Source organism: Lepidochelys kempii, chromosome 12, assembly GCF_965140285.1.
Source record: "Lepidochelys kempii isolate rLepKem1 chromosome 12, rLepKem1.hap1, whole genome shotgun sequence".
NCBI lineage: Eukaryota > Metazoa > Chordata > Testudines > Cheloniidae > Lepidochelys > Lepidochelys kempii.
In genome coordinates, this window is record NC_136391.1 from 43,545,764 (window position 1) to 43,571,260 (window position 25,497).

Genomic DNA, 25,497 nt, shown 5'->3' on the forward strand with positions numbered 1-25,497 from the left:
CAGCCCTGCAGCACCACTGGAGATTGCGATTGATTGGGAGGGTCTCTAGGATTGACCGGTCAATCAACCAGCTGGTGACCACTGCCCTAGAGTAAATGACAGTTAATTCACACAACTGTGGCTCTTTTGGGTGATGCTGATCATTAATTTGGCTCCTGAACCACGGAGGTCTGAGCATCACTACACTAACTAGTTTGATATATTTGCAAATGGGATACAATATGCCAGGATTGCCTGTGATAACAGGGTCTGGACTTGATGACCCAGGTGGTCAGTTCCAGTGCCATGTTTTTACGTTTTGCTGCGAGCATCCACTACAGTAAGGCAGGAGCAGGAGGGGCTAACCACAACGTGCCCATAAGTGACAAGCCGGCCTGTTGCTGGCTGGCCCTGCAGGCCCCTCTGCAGAGCTAGTGTTACGACCTGGAGCAACGACTGACACAGTTATCACTTTCCAAGAGAGCTGTGAGAGCCACCACTTCAGCTCCACACAGAGCTGCCATACCAATGCCCTTTCCCCAGGTGAGCAGGCAGTGCTGAGTGGCTACACTCACTGCCCCCCAGCCCGACGACACGTAGCCTTTCGGACACAGCCACTTCGGTCCTGGACTTTATTAGGAACTAATCTACAAGATACAAACCAATCAAAACCATTAAAGAAAAGCTGTTTGAAAATGTTATGTACAGATACATTACACAGAAGACAGCAACAGTCGTCTTCTAAAGGCCTTTCCAGTGAGCAAGAGCAGCACTGGCTAGCGACGGGGTGGATGGAGAATGATGCAGCTCTGCCTACTCATCTCTGGTCTGGCCACAAGCATCTTCAGCTGTGCTGAGTCCAGTGACACCAGTAACGCTGCAGCCAAGCATCTAACTCAAACCCTGCTCTGTATCCGCTGTCCTGCCAGGGCACGCTTCCAGCAGACCCAGGCTGAAGATGAACAGAAGAGACTGTACAGCACTGCCCTCCTGTGAAAGGGAAACAAACCCTCCCACCCAAATAAAGCAGTAAAGGCCACAAAGGGCTCCCTGAGAATCCAGTGGGACTAAACAAGGCCATCAGCTTCCTAGATAAGCTCTGCAACTGGATCCACTGTGGAGCCAGGAGAATTGGGCAAGTATAAGGTGCGGCAAAACCTCTAGGAAGCCCTCGTTTCTACTTGCCATGATATTCCCCATCTCAGCCTGAGCAGCAGGCTCAGTGACCCTTTCGAAAGGGATTTCTGTTACCCTCAGCACTTTGTGCCCTGTGTGTGGGGTGGGCACCCTGTGGTGACTCTCCACTTGGGCCCACCTTCATAAGGAGACAAACTTGTCATTCTTCATCCTCCCTCCCTCTCCCATCCCCGTGGGAGACACTGCAAGAGCCATGGAGAGAACCAGGAATCAAACCTAGAAGGCAGAACAAGGTTTTCTTGTGGAATTACCAACAGAGAGCTGTTCCCTGCTCCAGTCTTATCAGATCGCCCACAGTTCCCCTCCTGGAGCAGCAGATACCAGGACAGCAGCAGCATTTGGTATAAGTACAGCAGGAAGAGAGGTCAAGAGAAAGAGCATTCATTTTAGGTTAATACAGGAAACTGATTTCTAAGGGAGTCTGTTTCACAGAGAAGCAGCATGGTCCCAGCTCCTAGACCACACACTGGTGTTACAGCCGAGTCAGTCTTAGGTTTTCTTCTTTAGCTCCTCAAATCTCCGAGAAAGATCATCGAAATCAATATCTTCAGACGCAGAGGTGTTGGCACCAGCAGATGCCATTGGCAGTGTATCGGGCACAGATGGTAATTCGGGCAGCACAAAGTTATCATAGATATCTGGAGCGCCAGTTCCTGGCTTTGTAGAGGCTTCTGGCTTAGGTCCAGGACCTATTTATGATGAGAAACCCAGAGTTACAAGCTATGGACAAGCGGCCATATCCTGGCTCCCCACTCCAAGGGGAGCTAAGACCAAGCAAACCAAGACACCTATCGAAAGGCTGTAGAACTCCCACATTTTTAAAGAGCACACTTAGCACTGAGACTCCTGGCACCAGAAAGCTATCACAGTGCAGCTCAGCACCTGGCACTCAGCTGAGCCACATGGTTCCAAACTGCATTCAGATACCCTGGGGAATCTCACCGAGACCTGTTGGGGATAATCCCATAGATCACAGAAGAGACTGGAAGAAAGCTGCATTCTATGGCAGAACACTCCTAGTCATGGGTGTGCTGAGCCAAGTGGAGGTGGGTCAGTCTCTAGCCAACCGCTGACATATTAGATGGTAGAGCTCCCTGCTACAAGGCACTAGTGTAGTTAGTTCTGCAGGTCCAGCTGCCCTGAACAATATGGATAAGTCCTGGCATTGGCCACTGTCGGCAGACAGGATACTAAGCTAAATGAACCTTTGGTCTGACCCAGCGTGGCCGTTCTTATGTAAGTCCCAGGCCAATGAGTTTCTGAATTCCAGAAGCCCATCCCTTCTGCCAGCCCAAGCAGACAAACATCACATTCTCTCCAAAGTGCGCTTCATGTCAAACTTAGTTAACTCTCGAACGCCAAGTGGGCAGGGGCATATGAGCCCACCCCAGAGCTCCTGTGGGCCCAACTCACACATCAGCATTCACCAACTATTTGGACTATCCTCCTCAGCACAGAAAGCTCCACCACACTGTTGGAAGCAGCAGGCTGGAGCAGACAAGGGACCCATTTAATCTGGAATCCCATCTCTGCCTATGGTCAATGCCCCTGCTGAGTGTCCAGACGCCACTATGATGGAGGGTGCTTCAGAAATGCACTGAGCATCTAATTGTTCATTGGTGGGAAACTGCCGATGAGCTTTTACTCTGAAGCATGTGGGCAGCTCAGTAGCTTTTACAGAATGTGGATTTGTGGTCAGTAGCAAAGCTTTGCCACTGCTCCTCATCTTCTGACTGAAGCCAGTATCAGTGCTGGTGTTCTCAGAAACATCCCATTCTCTCCTAAAGCTCCCTGGTGCCATTTCCTCTCTTTTCTGCACCAGAATACTTTGTAAATGACATAATTAGCCATATTTCCTGGCATCAGTTTAAAAACTGTTGCCTTTTAATTTCACGCTGTACCCCCTTGTTCCTACTGGATTCAGAAGGGAGCACTGTGATCTATTCTGACCTCCTGTGCAGCACTGGTCAGAGACCTGTCCCAGGATAATTCCTAGAGCAGAGCTTTCAGAACAACCGGCTCTCGATTTAAAAATTGTCAGTGATGGAGAGTTCATCAGAGCCCTTGGCCAAGTGTTCCAATGGTTAATTACTCTCACCACTAAAAATTTACACCTTACTTCCAGAGGCCAGAAGCACAGGGCCCTCTCCTGTATCAGTGACTACATTATATATCTACCACACTCCTTTCCTTTTACAACTCTCATCAGCTTACTCTTCTCCACTGGGAACTGAATAGTCTTGGGCTTTTGACTTCTCCCTGGGGAAGCCCCTGTTCCTTTCAGCCACCCCACTCCGAATCATCCCAATGTGTTAGTGCTTCCAGTCTGGACTCACATCCTGCTCCATTTCTGAGCGGATGTTTCCAACCAGACACATTGTTCCCTCCTGAGAGAAGCTTCCTCTTAGTGACACCAGGAACCTATGCCCCAAGCTGTCAACGGTCCCCAGTGCCTCCCTGGCGTACTCACCAGCCACCTGTGCAGAAGACACATCCTTGTCAGTACTAAGGTCATCAACCTGAAACAGACAGACAGTCACTATACACCCAGACGTGACTCCAAGCAAGTGATGCTTGGGGCTGTCCTCCAGGTGCACCTCACCGAGGACAGCGCCCGCGCCATGTGGAGACTGGCAGCTCCCCTCTGCCCTGCTCAGATGAGGAGCAGTCACATGTAAACCCCAGCACCATGCATAGATATGCCCCATACATTTCTCTTCCCTTCCTGAGACAAGGGGCATGTTCTCCAGCCCAGATCACAAAGCAGCTGTCCTCAGGAGACACGATAACTAGGATTTATCCAAATGCAGAACTGAAATATTTATCATCCGGTGAGGAAAGAGAAGACAAGCCCCAAACCTGTTCCTCTTCCCTCACAACGCAAGGATAAGAAGCTATGCCACATGCAGCAAGGAAATTCTGGAGTTCCACATGGAGGGATGAAATCATCCCTCCTTTGTTCCCGCCTGATGTGGGGCCGTGGTCCCGCAGTGCATGCAGTGGCCAGTACTGCAGAGAGAACCCACTCTAGACAATGCCCCAGCCAACCAAGCCAACGGAACTTGGGCACAAAGCTCCAAACAGCAGCTACTGCATTTCTGTGACCAGGGGCACTGGGCCAGCATGCTCAGGGACCGAGCCACACACCCACCCATCCACCCCTCTTAGCACAATCTGAGGGCAGATACACGGATGCTGGTCACAGTACAGAAGAAAAGCCATGATGGGGCCACAGTAGCCACACACACCAGCATGCACAGAAAGGCCAAGCTGAAATTTCCCTCCCTGTCCCCTCAACAACTCAGTGAGGGGGTAGAGAAGAGTTTGTTCTGTATAAATCATATCAGCTGGTGTCAGCCAAAATTCTCATTTAAGGTTAAACGATAAATTGATCCAAAAGGGATAAGTCAAACACCAATGAAGGCTGCAGATGGCAAACCTGTTATTTGGAAAGATGCAAAACCTTTATAGTCTGCCTGTTAAATACATGGCAGCTCAGGAGAGTCTGCTACAGTTTCATTATCATCAAGGCCATAAAGCAACACAGGCTCTGCGTTTAGAGGCCAGCTCTCTGCCCCAGCCTGCGCAGCAGGGCTGAGCTGGGAACCCTCAAGAGCTGCACGCGTCAGAGTTTACAATGCAACCAGTGCCAGAACCAGCCGCTCAGAAACGAGCGGTGTTTGGGAAGAAGTGTTCAATGGGGAAAGTTTGCCTCCCCTCTGGCTACTGTTCTGCCCTCTTCTCAGGACTTTTGCTGCTGCTTATAAAGAAGGCTCGGGCACTTACAGACTCATACATTGGGGGAGCTGCTGGGATCGGAGGTGGATGTAGGTTGGCAAAAGGCTGGTAAGTCCCCACAGGTACTCCATTGAAGATCTCCTGTAAGCAGGGAGAGGAAAGTCAGCAAAGCCGGGGGGAGCCAGTGGGACAGCACAGCAGCTTTGGGTTTCACTGTACCATCCGTGATCACCGTCATGTCTGGAAATGTATTGAAGGATGTATATCAGCCAAGAAAACATCTCAAATACGCCTCAGACACTGACACTGCAGTGACAAGTCCAGCCTCAGCGCACCAGAAATGGTTTTACTCACCAGATCAAATGCCGTGGGGAATCCAGTGCCTCCTGGTACTAAAACCTGAACATTACATCTTCCAGTGCACGCAGCAATCCGACCAAGAGAGGAGAGAATGCCACGGCCCCAGCTCCTGGAGCATTCCACCTACGTGCAGGGGCCATAGCATGGTGCAGAACTCTCACCGGGAACCTGGGCAAAGACCCTTCCAGGCTTTTACTGAATGGCCAGAGGGTTACTGCCCCGAGACAGTTCAGCTCAAAACCTGGACACTGCCCAGGCCCAGGCTTTCCGGGCAGAACACAGACAGGCATGACGGAGCGTTTGCTGGGAAAGTGACCCTGCTGCTAAGTGGCTGGACTGCCTCACAGCTAGCCTGCCCTGCAGAGAGCTCATCAGGCTCCATGGTCAGAGGCAGAACCTTCCCCCAGCTGTCTTTCCGTTCCTACAGGCCTGGCGAGGAGGAGTTTCCCCTGAAGACCTCTGATCCTTTCCCCCTCCCCTCACTGGCTCGCAAAGAGTTCCTGCCAGTTCTTCTCGGTGTTCGCCACCTAACAGAACTTACTCGAGTTCTTTGCCCTGTCTTGGCTTAGGGCTGCAAGCAACTGCTGCCACGGTGAGAGCATGCTACAGTCAGAGGAGGGAGAACCCTCTCTTCCCACAGGATTCTCATTCTTTTAAGACAGAGGAAAGTTGTTGGAGCCCATGGGAGGGGCAGTGGGCAACATCAGCCACACTGGCAATGTCTTCAGTCCCAGGCACACCCTTCAAATTCGCCAGCTAGCGGGCTGCCCCCGCTACTTACGCCTCCCCTTTAGTCCGCGCGTAGGCTCCCATTCAGCTGCCCCCCGAGGCCAGACACACTCACTCACCGGTCCCTTTATAGGTGGATAGGGCGATGGAATGGGCACGGGCATTGGCACTATTCCATCAGGACCAACCAGCGGGGCCATGAACCCACCGCCCCCTCCTCCACGTCCACCTTTCTTCGTGTCGTCTATGAACCCCACGTCGATCAGATCCGCCTCAACGCCAGTTGGGGCTTCAGCCTGAGGGGGGAGAAAGGGCTCGTGTTGCTAACCCAGAGAGCCAGTGGCTGCCTCTGCAGTGTCAAGGAAGCCCCCCGCTCACTAGGAGAGGCACTCGTGCCTGCTACAGCAGCATACGGGAAGGGGGGAACAAGAGGCAGGGTTCCTGGCTATTCCAACGCCTACAAGAGGAGTGTATATGGAGCAGGTGAGAGGAGAGAGCTCACAGCCACCTCAATGCCCACTAGAGGAGCCCAGGGCGGGGGCTGCTGCAAAGCTCATGGCAGTGCCAGAGGAATGAGGGAGATGGTTTGGCTGTCAGAGGAGATGCAGGGGAAGATGCCAGCTCAGAGGTCTCCAGCTCTGCCCCACTCACCATCACCACCGAGTCAGGTTCATAGGGCACATTGTAGTTCTTCGCAATCTCAATCAGGTACCTCTCCACCAGGATTTTGGGGGGAGCCTCCACGCTCAGCTTGTGCATCAGCTGGAACACAGGGACAGAGCCATCAGCCAGCATGGCAGAGGCCAGGAGCTAGCATCCCTGGGGAGGACACACAGCTGTTGGGCAGCTAGGTGCAAGGCCTCCAGAGTGAGGCAGCTCCTTATGACAGGGCCGCTGGAAAAAGTCTCTGCTCAGTGGCCTTGCTCCTCCTGCTGCTGCCAGCTCAACAGTAAGTGCCGGCCCTGCTGCGTACTTCATGCCTCTGTAAGTCTGCGCCCCAGAACTGCCCCTGACAACGTCTCAGTAAGGAGGGCTGCTTGGGCTATCTCAGCTCTGAGCACTCCCCAACATGACATGCATCCTGGGAACAACCCAGGTGATGTGTCACCTGAAGCAGCATGTGTGTCTGTATGTGACAAGCAGCCCCCACCCTGTCACTTAGCCTTCCCTGCTAGGCTGTTACCCTGTCATTGACTGTCCCGATCTGGTTTGTCCTGCATAGCTTGCCATACTCCTTGCTGTACTTTGCACACAGCTGGTCAGCAACCTGCAGTGGAAAAGAAATTCTGGAGAATTTGACCAGAACAACATAGTTTCATAGAGTTTAGTACCAGCTCATCGTCTGACTTCCTGTCTATTACAGGCCATGACATTTCCCCAGGTACCCCTACATTGAGCCCAGTAGTCACACTAAGTCATTTCAACTCTCCGGAGACTAAGCTCTTGTGTGCCACAGAAAACAGAAGAGACTGAGGTGCACCAATGCCAGAGGCCTCTGCAGGGGCAGAGAATTGATTAGATGCAATATACCCAGATGATTCCCACAGGTGATCCGCACCCCATACTGCATAGGAAGGCAAAAGCCCCCAAAGGTCCCTGCCAACTGGAAATGGGAGAAAATTCCTTCCCAACCCCAAGTCTGGTGATCAGTTGGCCCGGAGCATATGAACAAGAAACACCATCCACGGAATGAGATTCTCTGCACGACCTCGGTGGACTCCCAGGCTGTCCTCTCTCCAGCTGCGGCCAACCCCCAATGCATCAAAAAAAGTAAAACCACCAGAATACATACAAAGCTTCCTCCCCACAATTCCACACACACCTCAACTCCTGTCCAGGTGACTTTTGCACTGATGTGCTCTCATTCCCATGCCCTGGGTGCCCCAATCAACCACCCCACAATGACCCCAAGGGTGCAGTCCTCCCCACAGAGATTCACCCATCTCTCGTTCCACAAAGCCCAGGCTGGGAATATAAACCTCTGCCGCAGTTAACAGTCCCCAAAGGCCAGGGAGGCTGCCCCACAACCAGCACTGCAGACAGCTCTACTCACAATTTTCAGCTCGGCCACTTCAGACTGTAGTCGTGGGGCAGCCCAGATTAGTGTAGAGACGGCTTCCGCCAGGCCAGTGTCCAGATCCCTACAGAGACATGAATCCGTAGGTTACCCACCCTAGCTCTGCTGCTTGTGTGTGCAGCTCAAGAACTGCCAGGCCTGAGGCACCCCTATCTTCTCCAGAGGAGCTGCCAGTCTGCCTGAGCCAGGGCAGATCTTTAGGGGGTGTGTCTACACTGCACTACACTGCCAGCTGGCTCAGGCTAAGGGCCTGTTTAACTGTAGTGTAGACACACAGGCTCAGGATGGAGCTCGGGCTCTGGGGTCCTGCAGGGGGGGGAGGGTCCCAGAGCCTAGGCTCCCCCCAAGCCTGCCCATCTACACTGCAATTAAACAGCCCCTTAGCCCAAACCAGCTGGCATGGACCAGCCACATGGATCTAAGCGCAGTGTAGACAGACCCTCAGAGGGCTCAGCAGACTGACACACACATGCAGCCCCCCTCCAAACTATGGGAAGCCCATGCCAAACTCTTGCTCTATAGGTAACTCCTCCCCAGGTCCCAGCGGGTCCTTCGCCCCCACTCCCCACAGGTAACCTTGTATTCAAGGTCTTACTTCATAGACTGAATCAAGCCGAAGCGAGCTAAGAGCAGGTCACAGTACAGCTCCAGGATCTCCATGGCCTCTACTAAGTAGTCTTCTCGGATGATGTGCTCCACACGGATCCGTGCTCGTTCATCCTTCCCTGATGCCAGGTAATCTGCAATCTCCTTCCTTGCCTTCTGGGCTAGCTCAGCTGCAGGACAAGGCATGAGCGCTGGTTACCCAGTGGCCAAGAGCTGCCCTGCTACCAGCATCACTGGAACTCATCTTATTCACTAGCTTCTTCCTCTCCTCTGGCCATGGCTTCGTAGAACCCTCTCCCGCCCTTACCCGAGGCCTCCCTACCGTTATGCTCAAGAGCACCAGAGCATTTGGGCAGGGCCCAGGGATTCCAGGCTTTCTGAGAGGTGCTGGAACACCTTTGGGTGCTGTGGCAATAATAAAAATGGGGGCACTGGGCATCCACACACGGGGATCCCTCTGCCCGAATGTCTAGGAAGGAAGAGCATGGTCACAGAAGCTGCCACCTGCACTACAAACCCCAGGCTGTGGGTTAAAGGCCATTGTGCCAAGAGAGAAATGATCACTCACGTAGCCCTTGAGCTTGCTTCAGCTACAGCTTTACTGAAGCCACCAAAGTACCAGACGCTTGCATCTCGTCAGCTCAGGGGCCTGTCTTACAGGTCACAGGCCAGAAATAATTAGTGGGGAGACCCTAGGACAAACTGCACTTTCTAGATTTTGTCACCCCATCTCAAAAAAGATATATTGGAATTGGAAAAGATTCAGAAAAGGGCAACAAAAATGATCAGGGGTATGGAGTAGCTGCCGTATGAGGAGAGATTAAGACGACTGGGACTTTTCAACTTGGAAAAGCGACGACTAAGGGGGGCATATGATTGAGGTCTATAAAATTATGACTGGTGTGGTGAAAGTAAATAAGGAAGTGTTATTTATGCCTTCTCATAACTCAAGAACTAGGGGGTCACCAAATAAAAATTAATAAGCAACAGGTTTAAAAACAAACAAAAGGAAGTATTTCTTCACAAAACACAGTCAACCTGTGGAACTCCTTGCCAAAGGATGTTGTGAAGGCCAAGTCTATAACAGGGTTCAAAAAAGAACTAGGTAAGTTCATGGAGGATAGGTCCATCAATGGCTATTAGCTAGGATGGGCAGGGATGGCGTCCATAGCCTCTGTTTGCCAGAAGCTGGGAATGGGTGACAGGGCATGACTCACTTGATTACCGGTTCTATTAGTTACCTCTGGGGCACCTGGCATTGGCCACTATCAGACGACAATACACTGGGCTAGATGGACCTTTGGTCTGACCCAATATGGCCATTCTTATGTTCTAGTGTACGGCTCTCAAATTTTTTTTTACTGGTGACCCCTTTCACATAGCAAGTCTCTGAGTGCAACCCCCTTATAAATTAAAAACACTTTTTAATAAATTTAACACCATTACAAATGCTGGAGGCAGAGCAGGGTTTGGGGTGGAGGTTGACAGCTCGGGACCCCCCAGGTAATAAACTTGCGACCCCCGAGGGGTCCCAACCCCCAGTTTGAGAACCCCTGTTCTAGGGCACCCCAGGAACAGGGCATATTTTAAGCCCTGAGCCAATTCTATTTCGAGGGAAAGCAGAGGGCTCCAGATACATGGTTCTACAGCTGCCTGTATCTTCCCTGCCCCAGTTCTCAGCCTCTCAAGCACTGGAAGTTTTACAAGATGGAAACACCAACTGGGAGGGCAGGGCTGGCACAATCAGCTGGGCCCAGCTAGCAAGAGCAGCGAGTGCTGGGGTCAGGCAGAGAACACGCTAGAGTTGGCCCTGCAACTACCGTACCAGATACCCACTTTTCTTTTTCTCCAACAGTTTGAGGCGATTGATAACCAGGCGCAGGTTGACTCGCAAACGCTCGGCCTTGAACCCGGAGCCCAGCATGACGTCCAGTTCCTGCAAGAAGAAGAAAGGAGGGTCACTGGGCCCCCTGCAGCCCTCAGGTGTCCCCGCCAGTTTAGCATCACCTCCTCCAGCTGAAGAGCTGCCCAATTCGCCAAACACACGGATACCAGCCGCCAACTCTTAGATGCCTCAAAGGCATGAATGGAACGAAAGCCTCTGTTCTGCTGTTTGTGCTAGAGCCCCCTGGAGCAACCAACCTTCCTCTTCAGGGCACTCCCACACTCCACCTCAAGTGGAACAATCCTGCTCCGCAGACCTGGGAACAGGAGTTCCTTCTGAGTGCACTAGCTTAAATCACCCATTTCAATCGTGAATAAGGCCCTACTTGAATCGCGGGATGACTGTCAAATAATTGCAGTTGAGCTGCGGACAAAACATGGAAAAAAATCACAGAAAAGTAATAATGGACCTTTAATTGTGGTAATTTGGAAAAGCTGGAGTAAATATATTTGTTTACAAAAAATTTCCTGGAACAATATAAACACTCAAGTATTATGTTATGCCCTTGAATTGTTTTGATAACCAGACATTTTGCTTCAACTATATTACAGCCAAAAAAAGTGACCGGTACAATATAAAATTCAGAAGACAAAGTCTTAACGCAACTGCTGTAGAAATAGAGTTCAGCCCCTTTAGTCTTTTACATTTACAGGGCCTGAATGTTAATGCAGTACACCCCCCTACAGTAAGTCTCCATCATGCCCTCTCTTTGCTTTGGGAAGACGGGTCTGGATCAAGATACTGCACACTCAGCATCCACAGAATTACACAAGATTGCTAGTGGTAGCTTTGCTATCTCTGCTAACTCTGGAAAACACTGCAGAACTGCAGCTAAACCCTAAAACTCTCCAAGATCATTTGAAAATGCGTATGGGGAAGCTGTGCTTTAGCTTCATGGCCAGACATAGGGATTGCCTCCAGATGGAGCCCCTGCACTGATTAACACGTTCACTTGTTTCACATCAAATACCCAAACTGCTGTCATAAAGGACAGTGTGGGTTGCGTGAACCTTGGTCCTTGCTGAGCAGGTCTGGCAGCCCACTCCTCAGTGTTGCAGTCCTGTTCCTTCAGTTTGTCTGCGGTTTCCTTGAACACTCCTTGAAAAACCCATTCCGCTCTGCATCTTTGCTATGCTTTTCTTTTGCATTGGAGTCTGCCCAGTGTATCAAATCCATGACAGTGCTGGGCGATTGATGGATAGAAAGAGAACACATCTCCAAAGATTTAACGGTTTGGCATTCTGAGCATTCACAGCCGTGGGGCTGGAGCAGCTCTGTGCCCCTGTCCATTCCAGGTAGGATCCAGGGATGGGGTTCGGTATAGTTCAAAGTTCGCTATTGTGAAGAGCATTATACCCAGAGCATACTGCATTGCCAAAACTACCTAAGTTAAGGTGGGAAATACTAATGGGGAAAAAAAGCATGTGTGGCAAACCTCAAAATGTATGCAAAATTGCAGACTGTTCAAAGTAAGCCAATAAAAATAAAAATTGCAGTGGAAGCCTAATACTGCAGGATCAGCAATTTCTGCAATATTGCAAATGAAGTAGGGCCTTAATCATGAATCCATAAGCAGGAAACTGTGATTTAAATAATATCTTTTAATCTTGTTTTGTATTTGTACTTTAGTTATTTTCCAAAGGAAAAGCTGACTCATTATTTGGTACCCATTAAAACATGATGTTTTACAACTCAATTTGGTGATAATTTTTGCTAGCCAGGAGGATAAGCTATATTGATACACATTTTTAAGCAATTATATAGCTTCACTTATTCAGATTCATGATTTTTACTTTATATTAGAAAATGGTGAATGACACTTTTCTTATTTACTAGATTAATTTTGTCTTTGTGATGGGTCAAGCTCTTTTTAGATGGAAACTGGGATTCAATCAAAATTGCACATAACAAGCATTTTTAAAAACTAGGTTTTCAGTAACGACCTTATACCCAATGTATTTATCAGAACATGTCTTGTATTTAAAACTAAATGATTTATTAAGCAAAGGAAGTATTATCTGTAGTTAGTGAATTGGACTAATTGTTTCTCATCACCATGTCCTTCAAGATTTTAGCACTAGTAAATCTCATTTCTCACACCTTTATTCATAGATTGGAAGAGGAAAACAAGATTTCCTGCTTTTTCAACTCCACAGCTGTTTCTCAATTTTCAACAAGCTAGTCATTGAGCAGAACAAGCTGAACTGAAATCCTAAAATCATAAAGGTTAGAAGGGACGGCAAGGGTCAGCTAGTCTAACCCAGTGGTTCTCAACCAGGGGTACGCACACCTCTGGGGATACGCACACCTCTGGGGGTACGCACACCTCTGGGGGTACGCACACCTCTGGGGGTACGCACACCTCTGGGGGTACGCACACCTCTGGGGGTACGCACACCTCTGGGGGTACGCACACCTCTGGGGGTACGCAGAGGTCTTCGATAGGGTACATCAACTCATCTAGATATTTGTTTAGTTTTACAACAGGGTACAAAAAAGCACTAGTGAAGTCAGTACAAATTAAAATTTCACAGACAATTATTTATGCTGCTCTGTATACTATCACTGAAATGCCAGTGCAATATTTATATTCCGATTTATTTTCATCATATGGTAAAAATGAGAAAGCAAGCAATTTTTTAGCAATAGTGTACTGTGACACTTTTTTATTTTTAGGTCTGATTTTGTAAGCAAGTAGTTTTTAAGTGAGGTGTAACTTGGGGGTACGCTAGACAAATCAGACTCTTGAAAGGGGTACAGTTGTCAGGAAAGGTTGAGAGCCACTGGTCTAACCCCTGCCAAGATGCAGGATTCGGATAAACACAATATTCTCTCTGCAGCTGTGGAAGAGGGTCCTGCTGCTGAAAGCTGGCTTAGCACTCACTCTCATTGCATGTGCTTATCCAGTTACCTCCACCAGTTCAGTGGTTTAGCTTTCTTTAAAATTTCTACAGCAAACATGCACTGCTTGAATAGTTTTTTTTTTTATTTAATAGATTATAGTAAATTTAGGCCATAGTATCATAGAACTATAGGGCAGGAAGAGACCTCAAGAGGTCATTGAGTCCATCCCCCAATGCTGATGCAGGGCAAAATAAACCTATACCATCCCTGAGAGGTGGTGTTCTTAAGCACCTCCTATGATGGGGATTCTACAACCTCCATTGGTAACCTATTCCAGTTTCTATCCACCTTTATAGTTAGAAAGTTTTCCCTAATATCTAACCTAAATCTCCTTTGCTGCAGATTAAGCCCATTGCTTTTTGTCCTTCCTTCAGTGGACAGAGAGAACAATTGATCACCACCTTTTTTTATGGGTTTCAGAGTAACAGCCATGTTAGTCTGTATTCGCAAAAAGAAAAGGAGTACTTGTGGCACCTTAGAGACTAACCAATTTATTTGAGCATAAGCTTTCGTGAGCTACAGCTCACTTCATCGGATGCATACTGTGGAAAGTATAGAAGATCTTTTTATACACACAAAGCATGAAAAAATGGGTGTTTACCATTACAAAAGGTTCTCTCTCCCCCCACCCCACTCTCCTGCTGGTAATAGCTTATCTAAAGTGATCACTCTCCTTACAATGTGTATGATAATCAAGGTGGGCCATTTCTAGCACAAATCCAGGGTTTAACAAGAACGTGGGGGGGTGGGGGGACAAGGGGAAATAGGTTACCTTGCATAATGACTTAGCCACTCCCAGTCTCTATTCAAGCCTAAGTTAATTGTATCCAATTTGCAAATGAATTCCAATTCAACAGGCTCTTGCTGGAGTCTGGTTTTGAAGTTTTTTTGTTGTAATATCGCAACTTTCATGTCTGTGATTGCGTGACCAGAGACATTGAAGTGTTCTCCCACTGGTTTATGAATGTTATAATTCCTGACATCTGATTTGTGTCCATTTATTCTTTTACATAGAGACTGTCCAGTTTGACCAATGTAAAAGAATAAATGGACACAAATCAGATGTCAGAAATTATGCTCAAATAAATTGGTTAGTCTCTAAGGTGCCACAAGTCCTCCTTTTCTTTTTGCGAATACAGACTAACACGGCTGTTACTCTGAAACATGTTAAACTATATAATTACTTAAATAACTAGATATAATGTATTGTCCTGGTTAACAAAGAACACCTGATTTTGTGTTCAGACTGTATGTAGTTAAAACATGTTGACTGGGAATGGTTACCAACCAATAAAAATAAATTTTTATTTAGGGAAATAATGTACAAATGCAAAAAACAAACCAACAACCACCCCCACACACACACAAAAAACCCCAGTGATTTAAATATCAATCAGCCCTCCTACATCATCGTATGTAGTTCTAGTTACTGCAGATATTAGCAATATATACAAACATATTTCAATATAAAGTACAGTGAGATCTGTACAAAAGACCACTCTTGCAGGCAACTCTAACCATATCGAAGTATCCCCAAAACATGAGTACAGTTTTGTTCCCCCTTTGTCAGAGCACCGCCTCTGCTAAGTAACATATTTTGCTCTTTCCTTGTATAATTGTTTGAGTTTCACTTTTTTTTTATTTTTATTATTAAATTGAGGCACTCTGACTTTATGGTGATGGATGTGGCATGGATTACAAATTTTAGTAACTAAAAAACCTAAGGGTTTGTTGATTGGTAACTATGTCAGAACAGGTTTCAGAGGAACAGCCGTGTTAGTCTGTATTCGCAAAAAGAAAAGGAGTACTTGTGGCACCTTAGAGACTAACCAATTTATTTGAGCATCTGATGAAGTGAGCTGTAGCTCACGAAAGCTCATGCTCAAATAAATTGGTTAGTCTCTAAGGTGCCACAAGTACTCCTTTTCTTTATGTCAGAACAGGTTGTTTCTGGAATGTCTAATAGGAATTTTCACAAGCGTAGATGTGAAAGTCAGGTACTGAAATTAAATATAATAGAAATTGACATCTTCAAGACCAAACCCCCTGAAGTTCATACATTCTCTTATATCCATTCTTTTATGTAAAGATTTTTAAATCATGGTAAAATTCTTCATAGTGTCTGTACTTAGTTACATAACCATAACTTTCATTTGACATGTTTTTGGATGGGAACAATAATGCGAGTGAGAGGAGTTAAACATCAGGAAGAACTTAAAGTCTAAGCCCCTATTTTCAGGCAAACAACTTCCCAGAAAAACTACTCTTTGGGCTGAGACTTCTTATGTTGTGTCTCAGGGCAGAAAGAAAAGGAGTATTGTGGCACCTTAGAGACTAACCAATTTATTTGAGCATGAGCTTTCGTGAGCTACAGCTCAAGTGAGCTGTAGCTCACAAAAGCTCATGCTCAAATAAATTGGTTAGTCTCTAAGGTGCCACAAGTACTCCTTTTCTTTTTGCAAAGACAGACTAACATGGCTATTACTCTGAAACCTGTCAGGGCAGAAGGGAATTCGTTCAAAAGAGTTGGTACAGCATCTTTTTTGCTGTTATTTAGGTGGTCAGGTTGGGGATCAGTTTTCACACAAGTCATTTCAACTTTTTTTTGCACTTGGATAACAAGTTATTTTTAAAAGGTTCAAAGTTTGCCTGCCCCTCCCGGCTATATAGAATGTGGCTTTGCCACACAGGAAAAAAAAATGGTTGCACAATGAGTTTACTGACAAGCAAAAACAGTGTCCAGAACAAAGCAAACACTATTTATCTTCCTGATTTAAGGACCACATTGGGTGCAGCTATCCAAATACATTCACGTAAAGATGTCAGTGAGTGAACAGGTTTTGATCACTCATTCTGCTTTTTTCAAACCAGAAAATTTTAATAAAAACAGAACTGCAACATTATGGGTGAGATTTGTACAAGCACAGATGGCATGAAAACTCTTGACAGGCAAGTGGATCAGCTTGGTTTTAGTTCCCTTGCAGGAGAAGTAGAGCAGCACTAGGGGCTGCTGCTCCTTTTCCTGTAGGGAAGGGAGGAGCCCTTGTCACTGAAAACAGAGCAGGAGGGAGAAGAAAGAGGCGGCCATGTTTTATTAACATAGTGTTTTGCATTTTATGGAAGTCAAATAAACAGCAAGCAGCACAAGTGCCAGGAAGCCTAGCCATCCTGTCACAATAGCATCTCTGTGCTCTACTCAGCTAGGATTCCAACTAGCCATATTCCAAAGCAGGGACAGAGACTAAGGCAATACAAACCAGATAGCTTACAAGCCTTGCACTCCCATCCCCATTCTTCAGCACTGGTTTAACACAACCCCTTGCTAGGTCACATCTAATTTAGAGTGTAAACTCCCCAGGGACTTGCCTTTCTTGTTGCCTATAAAATGCTGCACACACGAGGCTAAAGAAATAAAAAATAAGGAAGTCCTAAGAACAAAGGTACCTCTATGTCACATTGAAAGAAGGTGCTATTAGGATAGTGATTTCTCTCTTCCACCCTTTATCTTATCTATGTAGATTGTAAACCAGGGGTGAGAAAACTTTTTGGCTCGAGGGCCACATCTGGGTGCGAAACCGTATGGAGGGCCAGGTAGGGAAGGCTGTACCCCACAAACAGCCTAGCCCCCGCCCCCTTCCCACCTGCTGATTGTCCCCCTTAGAACCCCCAACCCATCCAACCCCCCGGTCCCCTGACTGCCCAGACCTAGCCACACCCCCACCCCCTGACAGGCCCCCCAGGACCTCACCCCCTATCCAACTCCCTCTGTTCCCCAACCGCCCCCTGCCCCTCCCCAGGACCTCCTGCTCCTAACCACCCCCTGACTGCCTCCTGGGACCCCCTACTCAACCTCTTCACCACTGCACGTGCCCCGCCACCCCCTTACCATGCCACTCTGAGCATGGCTGGAGGGGAGGGGGAACAGCAGGGGAGGGGTCAGGGGCCGGGGAAGGACAGTCCCACGGGCCAGATGTGGCTCGCAGGCTGTAGTTTGCCCACTTCTGTTGTAAACCCTTTGGACAGGGTCTTCTCGTACTCCATGTTTGTACAGTGTCAAGTACAATGAGGCCCCCAAGCACTACTGTAATACAAATAATATATTTCACATTCACAGCACTAGCACCTATAAAGTGTAAGATGCTTGATGGAGCAGAGAGCACTCGTACCTCAGGAACAGGCAAACTGAATCAAATAGATATTCCTTTCTTTAAGGAAAGTCTTAAATTATGATGCCATGTCCACAACAATATCTATCTTAGATACGCCCATCCCTGCAGCATCTGAGCACCTCACACTCTCCACAGCATCCTTGTGAGGAAGGGAACATGTCACAGAACCACAGAAATGCAGGGCTGGAAGCCCTGTGCTGAGGCAGGACCAAGTAAACCTAGGCCATTCCTGACAGGTGTTGTCTACCTGTTCTTAAAAACCTCTAGTGAAGGGGATTCTACAGCCTCCCTTGGAAGCCTGTTCCAGAAATTAATTACCCCAATTGTTAGAAAGATTTTCCTATATTTCTCTAGCTGTAAATTACGCCCATGACCAATGTTCCCTCTAATTTTTTCCATCCATGTGTGGAATAAATTTTGTTCTGTGCACCAAGGTAATGTGTGGAGGTGCGCCACCAATAGAAACAAAAAACCTAGATAGAATATATATTTTTAAAAAGTAACCATAGGGATAATTACTCCAGCCAGGAGAGGTTAGGCATTTTAGAACGCGCTACTCAAAGAATTAAATTTAATTGTAAGAGAGAATTTGATTTGAGAACTTCAATAGCTCAGACATAGGTGAGAGGTTTATTGCAGGAGTGGGTAGGTGAGATTCTATAGCCTGCATTGTGCAGGAGATCAGACTAGATGATCATAATGGTCCCTTCTGACCTTAATAATAATAATATTAATATCCATGAGAAATGCATATACCAGTCAAAAAACCTAAAACAACACACTTTGAAAGACTAAAATTACAGAGAATATATGCACACTGCAGGAAGTACCAAGATGTAACAATACAAGCATGCGTGCGCACACGCTGGCTGCTGGGGAAGTTTCTGAGAGATGCTGTGCACAGTCTCTTTAAGGCACTCTCACTGAAAGTTCTCCTGCTCTTGAGCCCTGTCCCCCCTCCCCTGCTCTGCAGAGATGGGGTACATGGGTAGGGGGAGCCAGTGAGAGAGAGATATTGTGTGTGCTGCCTGCTGGGGAAGTCTATGAGAGACCTGTGTTGTCTCTAAGGCCCTCACTCACTGCCCAGGCGGGTTGTTCAGACCTCAGATTGCAGCAGCTCTCTCCTGCTTCGACTCCTGAGCCCTGTCCTTAGGTGCTGGAACTAAGGGTGTGGGGGGTGCTGCAGCACTCCCTGACTTGAAATAGTTTCCATTATATACAGGGTTTACAGTTTGGTTCAATGGCTCTCAGCACCTCCACTATAAAAATTGTTCCAGAGCCCCTGTCCCCTCTCCCCTGCTCTACAGAGATGGGGTACAGGGGCAGGGGGAGTGGGACACCCTGACATCCACAGCCCCCTTTTCCCCCCACTCAGCACAGCCAGCAGGAGGGTCCCAGGAGCAGCTGGCCAGGGGCTCCAAAGCAGAGGGCAGAGCAACATGGCAGCAAAACAGTGGGGGGGGGGCACCTGAACACATACTGCCGGATATGCACAGTTCTGCTAATCAAGTGCACAGCACTTGAATCACTCCTGGGCAGCCGTTCAATTGTACAGCTTAGAGGGAACACAGCCCATGACTCCTTGACCTGCCTTCAGTGGACATGGATCACTGTCCTCTTTACAACAGCCCTTTTTGGTTCACATTTCCACTTTTTGTAGGATTCCTTTTTGATTTCAGGTCATTAAAGAGCTCCTGATGGAGCAATATTGGCCTCTTACTACCTTCCTATCTTTCTTTTGCACTGGGATAATTTCCAGTTGTGCCTTTAATATGATCTTCTTGATAAACTGCAAGCTCTCCTAAACCCCTTATTTCAGAGTAGCAGCCGTGTTAGTCTGTATCGCAAAAAGAACAGGAGTACTTCCGGCCCCTTAGAGGCTAACAAATTTATTTGAGTGTTGCGGTTCAAATACAAGACAGAACAAGGCTTTAAGCAAGCAAGCAGGCTGGTCTGCCGACGGGCTGGTCCCCCTATCAGCTTTCCACCCTCTCTTTTATTTCTCTCCCTCCTCCTGTGCATTACATACTCCAACAGATAAAAGGAATAGACTGGCTTTGTTTAATATTCTTATTTACCAATATCTATCTACCGCATTCCTTGCTCTCGGGCCTTGAGCCCAGTCCTGGGAGGCTTCCCACGGTTCATTTCATCTGGGCGAGATTCCAAGGTTCATGCCCTTGAGAGGAGCCGTGTGTGCACTGCTCCTACACAACACTCCGGGTGTGCCCTGAATGTTGCCAAGTGCATGAACCCTGCATGAATCCTACATTTGAGCATAAGCTTTCGTAGGCTACAGCCCACTTCATCGGATGCATAGAATGGAACATATAGTAAGAAGACACAGAGAGAACATGAAAAGGTGGAGTAAGAGGCTAATTAATTAAGATGAGCTATTATCAGCAGGAGAAAAAAAAAACAACTCCTTGGATTTTCTTCCCATGGGATTTTTTCTACCCTGTGTTCGTGTAAGTCTGCGTTTTTCAAGTCCATTATCCTTATTTTGTTGTTCTTACTCCTTCCTTTGTCACACAAGGCCAAGCTTAAAGGTCTGCATCATTTATAATGCTGTAAAGGGGATTCACGGCTTTTACTGCTCTTTCCCCTAAGTATGTGGAGGGATTTACACATTTTCTAGTTTCTCTTACACCGATTAATCCATTAAGACCTGAACTCAAGCTTCTGATATTTTAACAGAACCCTCTTGTCCAATAGTGATGAGTGAGGTATACATACTTAGAAGATTTGCATAGTTACCCAACTGCCAAAGTTTCAAATTCTGAACTTTTTTAAAAGCAGGGCATGGGTCAGATTTCAAGGAACGAGGCAATAAACGGTCTCTGCAGCTCAAAGGGTAATTCCTCCTGTTTTAGCACTGGCCTATTATCCCACTAGGTGCAACTCTGACAATGGATACAAACCAATGTTGTAAAATAATTTTACATTTGATATTTTTAATTTAAGTTTACACTTGTTTTAAGCTTACAGTTGAACGTACAGCCATCTGCTTTACAGGCAAAGTGCCCAAACCGTTTCATTATTTAAATGAACTAGGCAATTCAGTCTGACCATCTTTAGGAGATGCTGCAAAATCTCTCTTTGAAAAAAACCTTTGCACCATATCAAGCCTGACTCTTAACAGGCAAATCAACAACAACAACAAAAAAACAGCACCACGAGCAGGCTTTACCTCAAAAAGGGAGAAGGAACCAGTCCACTAGGGACTTTGCTATTGATATTATATGGAAGGTGCTCAGTTACTATAACAACCAGCTATACTATAAAACCTTAACATAGATTAACTGATGAGTAAATTTTTCAAAAACTAAACTACAAGATTTAGGAACTTAAATGCCATTGATTTGGCTCCTTGGTCTCTTAGGCACTTTTGACAATTTTAACCATGGATCCTTTTCAGTGTAATATGTTAAATCAGTTTCTTCCATTGTCACCACAGTAAGACATCACACTGTGTAAGCAGCAATGGCTTACTACATGGTGTCATAAAAATAAAGGGAAGGGTAACCATCTTTCCGTATACAGTGCTATAAAATTCCTCCTGGTCAGAGGAAAAACCCTTTCACCTGTAAAGGGTTAAGAAGCTAGGATAACCTCGCTGGCACCTGACCAAAATGACCAATGAGGCGACAAGATACTTTCAAAGCTGGAGGGGGGAAAACAAAGGGTCTGTCTGTGTGAAGCTTTTGCTAGGAACAGATCAGGAATGCAGCCTTACAACTGTTAGTTAGTAAGTAATCTAGCTAGAAATGGGTTAGATTTCCTTTTGTTTAATGGCTGGTAAAATAAGCTGTGCTGAATGGACTGTATATTCCTCTTTTTGTAACTTAAGGTTTGGCCTAGAGGGATTCTCTACATTTTGAATCTAATTACCCTGTAAGGTATTTACCATCCTGATTTTACAGAGTTGATTCTTTTACCTTTTCTTTAATTAAAATTCTTCTTCTAAGAACCTGATTGATTTTTCATTGTTCTTAAGATCCAAGGGTTTGGGTCTGTGTTCACCTATGCAAATTGGTGAGGATTTTTATCAAGCCTTCCCCAGGAAAGGGGGTGTAGGGCTTGCGGGGAAGATGTCTCCAAGTGGGCTCTTTTCCTGTTCTTTGTTTAACATGCTTGGTGGTGGCAGCATAGGGTTCAAGGACAAGGAAAAATTTGTACCTTGGGAAAGTTTTTAACCTAAGCTGGTAAGAATAAGCTTAGGGGGTCTTTCATGCAAGTCCCCACACCTGTACCCTAGAGTTCAGAGTGGGGGAAGGAACCTTGACACACAGACAATGTCAAATTGAAATCTAGCCAATTAAAAAAATAGTTAAAAGTAGGCTCAGGTCATAGGCATGTCTGAGTCCCCTGCCAAATTTTGTCATTTTGCAGACACATTTTCCTACCCTTAAAGATATTTTTCTCTTCCCTGCTGCATGTGAAAAGCTTGCAAAAACAAGGGCAAGAGTGAAAGTGACTATCAAACACACAAAGTAAAATTAATTTTTCCCTTTAATCTTTTTCAGTTATAACAGAGGTTGCTGATGGCCCAGGGAGCTGGCTGGTCACATGGTGCTAGTGCCTCTTTTCCAGCTGCTGCTGCGCTGTATTAGAAGATGGCTAGACTGCAATACCTTCCTAACATTACTTCTACACGCAAACAATTTGACAGGGTTGCAAATAAGAGTGGGTGATCCTGCTATTAAAGTTTGGGAATCCTTGAGTTACATTATTTTTAATGTTACTTACACCAATAGGAGTAAAAGTGTTCAGACAGATGCAGTGTTTCAGCTGACAGGGTCTCTAGACATTATGGATTGCTAGGAATAAGCATTGGTTAATTACTGGAAGTCATTTTATCCATCCCTCAATTTGTTAAAGATTGGTCCCTACATTTATGTAGCCTGAATTAATTGTCCATTTCAGATTAAAATATGGGAAATAATTAGGCTTCTACTTATTAGACAGACTATTGCACAATCTAACATATCTTAATGTTATTGTCAACAATACAATACACAGTCAACAATTTCTTCTCAGTTTCTCAGAATCCCTTTTTACCTCTTTAAATAATTTCGTTTCCTCCTTGATGTTTACCCTTGCCACATGCTTGTACACTCATGTTCCCTCCCACTACCTACCTATCCATTAGCCAACACACACACGTAGCTCATTCCACATTTCCTCAAATCACTTCATCTCCCTTACTTTTATGCTCTTCTCTACAGTCTCTCAAATCTGTCAATATCTTTTGGTAATGAAGTGTCCGACAATTAATCACATTTAAAACTCTTGCGTAGGTGACGCAAAACCGCAGGCAGGTTCCCTCCCAGATGCGTCCAATGGCAGGTTAATCTCTGTAAAACGTTTGAGATTTATCTAGAGTTTCATTAGTCGTATGCATGCGCTTTACATGCGAACGACGGAGACCCGACGCGGAGGATCTTACAGTGTAAATTAAAGCAAACGTGAGGAGTGGCACGCGAGTAGAGAAGCGGCTGAAAGCGTGAAGCCAGCCGCTGACCGACCTCGGGGCGACCTCACACGCTCCGAAACGCGATCCCCGCCAGCCCGAGCCGGGCCCCGGGCAGGAGCCGGGCCCCGGGCAGGAGCCGGGCCCCGGGCCCAGGCAGAGCGGGGAAAGCCGGCGCGCGGGGGGAGACCCGGCCCGGCCCGGCCCCTTGCCCGACAGCCCGGGCCGGGTCCCCGCAGGGCCCCAGGGCTGGCGCGGCGCCCGCCCGCCCGCCCACCGCCCTGGCCCGAGACCCCCGCGCCAGCACCTGGCCAGGCGGCTGCCGGCCCCTCGGAGCCCGCAGGCCTTCGACGCGCTGCCCCTGCCCGGGCCCGGGCCGGCGCCGGGGAGGCGGGCGGGAAGGAAGGGGCCGGACCAGCCGGCGGGGCGGGGGCGGCCGAGCCCGGCGGGGGCGCCCGCTGCCCCCACTCACCGGCCGGTCCCCGCGGCTGGGCGGCAGCAGCCAGGCGCCAAAATGGCGGCGGCGCAGCCTCAGCACCGCCGGCGGCGGAGCGACCCACGGGGCGGGACTCGGGCCCGCGGCGAGGACGCGGCCGCCGCCCTGTCGCACCGGCCGGCGCGGGGGCTGCCGGGCCCCTGAGCCGGGCGGGGGGGTGTCCTCGGGCACTACTTTACCTGGGGGAGGCTGCTCCGCTGCCGGCCGTGAGAGGAGTCACACGGCTCTGAGTCACTCCGCCGCCGCCCCGCCCCGCCGAGCGCGGCCCGGCCCCGCCCCTCCCCGCCCCGCCGAGCGCGGCCCGGCCCCGCCCCTCCGCACCCCGCCCCGGCCCCGCCCCTCCGCACCCCGCCCCGCCCCGCCGAGCGCGGCCCGGCCCCGCCCCTCCGCGCCCCGCCCCGCCCCGCCGAGCGCGGCCCCGCCCCTCCGCGCCCCGCCCCGCCCCGCCCCGCCGAGCGCGGCCCGGCCCCGCCCCTCCGCGCCCCGCCCCGCCCCACCGAGCGCGGCCCGGCCCCGCCCCTCCGCGCCCCGCCCCTCCGCGCCCCGCCCCGCCGAGCGCGGCCCGGCCCCGCCCCTCCGCGCCCCGCCTGCCGAGACCCGCTTCACCGGCCGGCGACCAGGTTGAGGGGCGGGGCCTGGCGGGAGGTTGGCCTGACTCCCCCCTCCTCAGCCCCTTGCAGCACCTGGCCCCGCCCCCGCACGACACCTGGCCCCGCCCCCAGCCCCGTGCAGCACCTGGCCCCGCCCTCGTACGACACCTGGCCCCGCCCCCAGCCCCGTGCAGCACCTGGCCCCGCCCTCGTACGGCCCCTGGAGTTGTCGGGGGGTTGGGTTAGAAATATGGGCTGGTCTAGGACCCATCACCATGACGGAGATTGGCTCAAGGTAGATTGCTGAAAGGCCAGATACTAGCATCAGCGCTGTAAAGGAAACTGCCCCCGGTTTGTCCGGTAAGGCTGCTGCAGAGAATGTGTAACTTAGAGCCAGGTAGGGCCAATGATCCAGTTTTTAGTTTGACTGGTAGACACTGAGCTAGAAAGGGCTAAGCAACTAGCAGGCTAAGTGACCCCAATTCAACCTTTAAAGACATATTAGGAAAGGATATAAATGATAATTAGAGCCATTCCTTATCAATAGCTAACAAAGCATGTTAGATAGAGTAGAGCTTTGAAATTCAAACTTGTATTGTTAGAGAATTAGAGTATATACTAATTGTATGTGTGTTTACCTATATCTTGTCAGATTAGTTTATGGATGCTAATTCACTTTGATGTCTTAATTACATTATATTATGTCTGTGGATGGCTCAGTTAACCTTAAGATCAAAGATGTAAGATACTGTAGGAAATAATATTACTTACATTGTCTTCCATTTAAATTGTCTGTGCAATAATGGAATGCTTTGATAGTTTGAATGGATAATTGTCTTATGTTCATTAATACTACTAGAATAGGAAATAGGGAATTTTACTTCAAAGCAACTATGTGCATTACCTATTCTTCATTCAAGGAAGGCCTGTTGTGTTATCATGCTGTCAAGAGGCTATAGTAGCCTGCCAGAGATCTATAAAAGAACTCAAGACCTGATCCTATCATCTCAGATCTGCTTAAGCTTGGTCAGGGGAATCTTGAGTAGCAAGACTGAGGTCTCCAGCTCCAGTGTGGATCACCCTGATATTGGACATGAACTGCCTAGTTTGGACTATAACCTGATGAACTGATTCTGGAAAGAACTTTTTGACTTTTTGCAGCTCACCATCTCTACTTTGAAACTGACCTAAGAACTCTATTCATATCTGTATGTATAATCAAAAAGAAAAGGAG

General features: G+C 48.2%; 1 protein-coding gene across 5 annotated transcripts; it reads right to left on the minus strand.

The window, feature by feature from the left end:
• Nucleotides 1-597: 597 nt before the first annotated feature.
• On the minus strand, nucleotides 598-23,945 carry IST1 (IST1 factor associated with ESCRT-III). 5 transcript variants are annotated; one of them, XM_073308367.2, is made up of 10 exons: nucleotides 23,853-23,945; nucleotides 10,523-10,622; nucleotides 8,676-8,856; nucleotides 8,057-8,144; nucleotides 7,187-7,270; nucleotides 6,655-6,765; nucleotides 6,123-6,299; nucleotides 4,967-5,055; nucleotides 3,647-3,695; nucleotides 598-1,865 (listed from the first exon to the last, which is right to left on the minus strand). In XM_073308367.2, exons 2-10 carry the CDS (start codon nucleotides 10,608-10,610, stop codon nucleotides 1,680-1,682), a joined length of 1,053 nt encoding a protein of 350 aa, XP_073164468.1. In that variant the 5' UTR covers nucleotides 10,611-10,622; nucleotides 23,853-23,945; the 3' UTR covers nucleotides 598-1,679. The 5 variants fall into 5 exon arrangements, with proteins under 5 accessions (XP_073164468.1, XP_073164463.1, XP_073164466.1 ...); XM_073308362.2 differs by having other exon boundaries at nucleotides 4,963-5,055; XM_073308365.2 differs by lacking the exon at nucleotides 23,853-23,945 and adding an exon at nucleotides 23,650-23,741 and having other exon boundaries at nucleotides 4,963-5,055.
• Between the last annotated feature and the right edge of the window lie 1,552 nt (nucleotides 23,946-25,497).